At 40.2% G+C, this 7,252-nt stretch overlaps 1 protein-coding gene across 1 annotated transcript; it reads left to right on the top strand.

The window, feature by feature from the left end:
- The first annotated feature begins 2,023 nt into the window (after positions 1 to 2,023).
- Positions 2,024 to 5,473, top strand: LOC103437188 (uncharacterized). The gene is made up of 4 exons (XM_008375645.4): positions 2,024 to 2,655; positions 3,416 to 3,652; positions 3,761 to 3,978; positions 4,944 to 5,473. Exons 1-4 carry the CDS (start codon positions 2,380 to 2,382, stop codon positions 5,122 to 5,124), a joined length of 912 nt encoding a protein of 303 aa, XP_008373867.1. The 5' UTR covers positions 2,024 to 2,379; the 3' UTR covers positions 5,125 to 5,473.
- The last annotated feature ends 1,779 nt before the right edge of the window (positions 5,474 to 7,252 follow it).

Here is a 7,252-nt window from a genome sequence, read left to right as displayed (position 1 = left end):
GTCGATCATCATTTGGACCTCGATCATATTGACGGATGTTGTTTCCTTTCTCGGGTCGGATCCATCTGATCTACTGCTCGATCCTCCTTTTTTTTCCAATTCAATTATTTTGAGCCAAGAAGATCCTGTTTCGACTTGTGGCGAACTACTCCTAAATGGAAATTGTCGAAGCTGACCAACGGGTCCATCTTCGAAGGCTTTACTGACCAATAGCTCACACAACCTGGTATATGTGTCACCATTACTTCGTATCACATCGAGCAAACTGTTCATTTTTTGGCTGACTGACTGTTCAACCTATCGAGATTGATCATCAAGTCGTCTTCGAAGAAACAACCTAGTCGGGGGATCAAAGCGTTCACCACCATCTTCATCGCAGTCTTCCACTATCCCTTCAATTAAAATGCATGTGGTTTTGTTGGGAATTTCTGTGTTGCAAGGCTAACCGCCGAGGCAAACTTCCCTTTCTCGGTGCGTTGCATTTGTAGCCTCAGGTGTCGCAGTGACAAGAGGATTTTGTACCTGTGACAAATCTTGTCCAGGACCCTGAACTGGTAAGTCGGTCGTTAACTTTCCCATGACTGTTTTCTTTTTTACTGACCGTGTCTTAATGGTCATGAACTCCGAAGTTTTAAAACTTGGTCCCATTAGGCGTGCCAAAATGTTGACCCTAAAAACTACCAAGCTTACGTGGCGCGCGGACCGAGTAACTAATGAGCTAACTACGTCATTCGGTTTTATGCAGGCGTGCCAACTCCTCGGCCGAGAAGTAAAATATGTTGATGTTGCGTCGGATGCGCTGCTGACTTCTCGATCTTGCGATTGCAGTCGAGGAATGAACACGTCTCGACCTTCGGGTTCTAGAGCTTAAAGATAAGGCTGCTAGTTCTACGAAGTTTACAAATCGTCGGTGTCGGATTCGGTCACTGTGATTATATTTGTAAGAGTATAAACACGCTGAATCGACACCAGACTATATGGACATAAGTATTCAAAGCAGATGTACATCTTAATCGTAAATGTGGTTCGGTTGTCGGAATGCAGAACTCTAAATCTAACTTGTGAGTATCTAATCATAAAACAACTTGACATTCAATGCGCCGAGTCTAGTGATTCATAACACCTCACTTCGCTGAGAATGATCGTGGGATGACCTTTGTCGAAAACCCTTCTCGACCGAGACTTGGATAGATAATCAGTTGGCCTTGATGCAATGCTATTTATCCAAACTGAAGGGGCTTCGCAGTCAGCTGATTCTACAGTGGCAATGTTGTTTATCCAAACTGAAGATGTTCGCTGGTTGCCTTCACAATGCTGTTTATCCAAACTGAAGATGTGTTGGCGTAAAAGAAAATAAAAAAATCTCAAGGTTGTTGAGAGGTTTCGCGTAGAGCGAGAGTTTGCGCAAGGCAATTTGTGTGTTGAGTTTGAGACCTTCGCATGACGCACCCCTTCCTATTTATAGCAGTCAATCTCCTCTTGGCTGAATCAGAACTATACTCGGATTATGATTCTTTATCCTAATCCAACCAGGCCTCGGTCAATCCTACCTCCACTAAGATTCTGAAACAAACTCCTTATCCGGCCACCTTCACTTCTCAAATCTCAGCATTCTTATTCCATTAAGACTCCTTATCATACCAGGACTCGACCCATTCGCTCTTATCCAGATTAATCCTTCTTACAATAAGACTCAACTGACCTGACTGGGCAGCCCATGACCCCTGGCCGGCCCACAATATTTTCGGAAAAGCTTTGGACCGAACATAAACCTATGCTCGGCCTAATAATGTTATTTTGGGCCCAAACAGAATCCTAGAAATTCCATGATAGTGACCATTCATCATATATCATTCCTAGAGCGAGTGCTTGAAAAAATAAATAAATACAACTCAGTGATTCACCTAAGTCATTGAGCCCCAAACCTACCGTGGCGGTGAGGAAACGGCAATCCAAAACCCGATCCCATGTGGCCCCGCTTACATATTACCGTTACTCCACCTGTTGCTTCCTTCGTTCTCATCGCGCCATTAAAACGTTACCGTTTCTTCGGGTGGCAGTCTCGTAAATGCAGCTTCTACGTTATACAATATCTATATCGCTGTATATAAATGTTCGCCATGTATTCCTATAGGCTGTGAGAGTTTGGGTGTTCGTTTGCGTGTGCTTTTCGGTTCCAATTCGTACATTCGATCGCCTCTGCGCAGCTACAGGTCTTCATGGACTCGCGGGCTTTCTGATCCATCACCAAACATTCGCATTGAGCACACTCTCTCTCTCCTAGGGCTCCAATTTCCCCCAAATTTCTCGCAATTTGGAACCGAAACTGAGACCAATTGGGGGTTTTCTGCGGCCTGATAAAATTCCTAGGGTTTTCCGATGACCTATGACGATTGTAAGGATCGGGGAGAGGTGGTGCCGGAGCTGATTTTGAGAATTGGGGGCGAAGACGGCAAAGGGGACTATATGAAGTTGGGGGATGGTGATCGTGGCGGTTGTGGGACGGCGGAGGGGTTTGAGGCGGAGGTGGAGCCACCTTCTACTAGAAAGTTAGCTTCTTTGTGGTATTGGGTTAGGTTGGTACTGTTGGTTATGTGCTTGGGGTTGTTGGCTGGGGTTTTTGCAAAATGGGTCGGACCATATTTCATGGATAACGTAAATTGTTCCCCTTCTTTTATTTTTCGTCTGTGTTTTTGTTTTGGATTTTGCTTAATTGTTATCATAGGGCTTTTATGTAAAACTCTGGTTGATTGTGTTTCGGTATTCGGTATCCTTATTTCTGTAATTTTGGTCCATGTTAATGAAGGGATGTGTGAGTTTTTTTATTGGAATTCATCAATTTGTTGTTCTGAATATACAATCAACCCAACTTGCTGATTTTGTTACTGCCGTTGTCTTTGATTAAATGGTTTTCGTTTCTTTTTTCGGAAGAATTTGTACATTTGAGAATGCCCTTTCTCCTTTTTGTGGCAATTCCTATGTTCCTGGAATGAAAGACACTGCTAATTTGTGAAGAATTAAGCTTTTTGGTGAAATGGGTAGTCATGTGCTACATTTGGGATTATAGTTGGGAGATTGTATTTTCGGTGACTTTGGCAATGTTGATGGCTGTAGTCATTTATGTGGCAGTGACATTAAGTACCGAAGCACACTCACTATGTTTCACTTTTAAGCGGATTTCGAATATTTTAGACTAGACAGTAAATAATTGCATCGTGCCGTTAATTCATTGCATGGTGTCTGCCTAAAACCATTGCTGCTTTGGTGAATAAACATAGGAGATTAAGACTACATCATGGTTATTAGATGTTATAATCCAGCGGTCTTGTTTATGATTTCTGTATATTCTTCCTATTTCAGCTAGCTTTGTCATAATGTCTTATACTATGCTGACTATTGATGAAATCATTTATAGGAGATTATTCCAATTCTTAACTGGGAGACAAGAACATTCAGTCCTCCAGTGCTTGCAGTTCTAGTCTTTGCTTCTGTGGCATTATTTCCCACTGTACTTTTACCATCGTCACCTTCTATGTGGGTGGCTGGCATGACTTTTGGTTATGGCTATGGATTTCTTCTAATCATATCAGCAGCAGCTGTGGGTGTATCACTTCCATTTTTCGTTGGCTCTCTCTTCTATCACAAAATTCAAGTGCGTAACATTCCATTTAACATATTGTTTTTTTTTTCTTTCAGGTTTATGCTCTGTGTTTGCGTGCACGCACTTAATGTGGTTTAACATTTCTTGATGCTTATGCAGGGGTGGTTAGAAAAATATCCAAAGAGAGCATCTGTTTTAAGATCAGCTGGGGAAGGAGACTGGTTTCATCAGTTTCGAGCTGTAACATTAATCAGGATTTCTCCATTCCCTTACATTATCTATAATTATGCTGCTGTGGCAACAAATGTCAAGTACGTTCCTTACCTGTTAGGGTCATTGGCGGGAATGGTGCCAGAAACATTTGCCGCCATCTACACGTATGTTAAATCCACTCCCCCTCTCTCACTCATAGGTTCAGCCATGTCTTTATGTCCATCGTTTTAGGACTCTTGCATTTTTTAACACATCTTATGGAATAAATATACGTATGAGTATATTGGCAACAAGACATGTTCACATGTGCATAGGTACCTGGATTGTATTTATTTGTATAATTCTTCTATGTTTGAAAATCTTATGAGGAGTCCAGGAAATTAATGTTTTCGTAAAATGAGATCTTCTGGTAGATGGGGGTTTGTGCTTAATCTATACATGTTGAACTGATTTAGTAGTTTTAAGAATATAAGCATATAAGTGCCTCATGTATTAAGGTGATTTTGGAAGTGCATTAAATCTGTTTCCAGAGCTAGATTCACAATTAGGAATTTCCTTGTTTGAGAAAGAATGCCAACTGATTCAAATATCTTTTATTGGTGAACCTCCATTGATCGTGTTCAATGTAAATGTGGCGTTGTAAACGCATTAAACAATATAGTTTCACTGGGTTGGATGGTTGAAAGTTGCAGTTACTGTCCTGGCCTTCTTTAGTAGTTCCCTGCACCAGTATGCACTTGGTGTCTTCACACCACGTCACTATTAATTTCTGATTATTGGTAATGGTAGCTAAGGGAGTTATCTTGTTTACCGCAGTAGAATATGCCTAAACATTTATACCGAGTTGTAGTGGCCTTGTTCCGATCAATTGTAAAGGCATCTTCTCTGGTGTCTCAATTCATTGTAACCAGTTTGTTAATTATTCATACCATTCTTCCTAATCTGGAGGCAAGACTTTTTCATGCTTTCATGTTATACTGGTTTGTTTTCTGGAGTGTGAAGCTGAATAATAGTTGAAGTACTTAGCCATCTCCCGTCTTTTTCTCATGAAAATTGCTCCGTTTAGATTTTGGACCAATCAATTGTGCTTTAACTTATCCTCAAACTTCCTCTCCTATTTTCATTGCAGTGGGATCCTGATACGGACGTTGGCAGACGCTTCACATGAGCGCCATGGTCTTTCAGCCCCACAGATAATCTTCACTGTAGTTGGCTTCTCTTTGACTGTGGCTACCACAATTTTCTTCACGGTGTACGCCAAAAGGCAGCTTAAGGAATTACAAAAGGACGAAGAGCCACTGCTGCACTAAAGCTTATGGTCAGGAAGACAGAAACACGGTGCGGGGATGAAGTTATTTTACTATACGGCTTCTTCCGTTGATCTTGTCATTGTATTGAATTGATGCAAATATAAATAGTGTGGAAGACGCGGAGGAGAAGCAGCCATGACATGCATTCAAGATGCTTGACACTATTATACCAGGCAGGCATTTTTTCTTTAAAACAAGTGTTGATTTGTTCTCCCTCTCTCTCTCTCTCTCTTAATTATCTGATGTATATGATTGAAATGATGCTTCAATGATTGGAATTGAACTCTTGCAAGATTCTTGACTGTATATAACGAAGGACTCATTAGTATATTGATTTAGATTCCCCTCTCGCTCTCTAGCATGTTGATACGTTGGCTATTATCGATACTTTGATTACATAGTTGATGTGCGTCAAGTTTACCATTAGAAGTCTACTGGTAAATAGTAAATAGTTGTGGCCATAGCGTCATTTCATTGAATGGTAGGACGAGTCAGCTGGTTTGGCTTAAAGGTTTTCTCCTTCAAATAATGAAAACGAGAAACTGTAAGATGCCTTGTTACTTGCTAGTGGTCCTGATTACCGATTCGTGTTTACCTAAGAGAACAGAAAACAATTTCGGATTATCGAAATTTTCAACTTAAATTAAACTATTAAATATATAAAATTGTCATAACTTGCAAAGTGTATTCCGCCAGAGGTTATCATCTCTGGTTGGTCATCTTCTGTTGACCGAAAATCTATGAATTATAGCCAATAAAAGGTGGATCAATGGTTAGAGACGAATTTCAAATTCGTATTTCACAAGGCACGTTTTGGGTTTCATTCCGAGCGTTTGTGAATCACATAATGGTGGTTAAAAGGAGGCTGAAATGCTTATGAGTATTTGGACCCCTGGAAGGGTGGACTGCAATGACAAAGTCACCAGCTGATTTTTTTTCAAAAAAAAAACAAAAATCTATAGTAGATTATAACATGATTTATCATAAAAATGTTAATAGAATAGGACAGAGATCCCAGCCGAATCTCACCCCACCAAATCTTAAGAATCTGAAGATCTGGACAGTTGAAAATTGATCCAACGGCTACAAACAGGAGGCCCTCTAAAGGTGATAATAATTATAGCCGTTAGATCAAATTTAACGGTCTGAATCTCCTGATCCTTTGGACTTTGTGGGAGATATCCAACTGGGATCTCTATCCAATAGGGAACTGGATCATTTCCTGAGCTCAGGATGGGGATCCTCCTGAGCCGCTCATCCGGACTGTTAAAATTTAATCTAACGACTCCAAACAGAGGATCTCTCTAAAAGTTATAATAATTGCAGTCGTTAGATCAAGTTTGAAAGGCTCGAATGAGCTGTTTAGGAGGATCCCCATCTTGAGCTCAGGGGATCCAGTTCCGTCCAATAGAATAGGCGATTAACATAATGTGACAAGTATGGTACAGATTCTCATTCTTTGGTACCAAAAATACAAGTCATACCTTCAATTTTTTTATCTTCGATTCTTTTTTTTTTCTTTTGAAACTTTATCTTTGACTCTTTCTGCCGACAATTTAACAGAATTTATATATTGATTGATGTGCCAAGAGCATATGTATGCCACTGCCATTTAGTTTTTTAGTTTTTATTTTATTTTTTTTCGGTAAAAAGGTAAGTATATTACCAAACAAACGAACTTACTATCTGTACAACCAAAGGTCCAAAAATGAAAGTACATAAACAAGCAAACTGGACCAGCCAAACAAACCAAAGCAAAGCAAAGCCCAAAACAGAAAAAACTAAAGTAAGCGGAGAATTCGACGACAACCGCCATTACAACAGTACATCACGATCCGCCCAATTCCACGCCTCCAACCTCACGTCGACTCGCCGATTGTAGCATCCAACCCCAAGCACCACTTGGTACGCATCCACAATCGAAGAAATTCAGCTACCAGAAGAAAGAAGTCCGTGAAAATTCATGAACAACACTGCCAAGAAACATTAAATTAATACTTAATTCTTGACTTTTGTTGTATGCAAAACCAAACATTAACTAATTAAGTGGTTTCTATTCTATGGTTGTAGGGTTTTTATTCTCACACACGTAAAAAAATTAAATAAAGTTAAAAGGGCTTTAAACATT

Source organism: Malus domestica, chromosome 04 (genome assembly GCF_042453785.1).
Source record: "Malus domestica chromosome 04, GDT2T_hap1".
Lineage (NCBI taxonomy): Eukaryota > Viridiplantae > Streptophyta > Magnoliopsida > Rosales > Rosaceae > Malus > Malus domestica.
The sequence above is the reverse complement of the archived record's forward strand: the minus strand, read 5'-3'. Positions and strand labels throughout refer to the sequence as shown.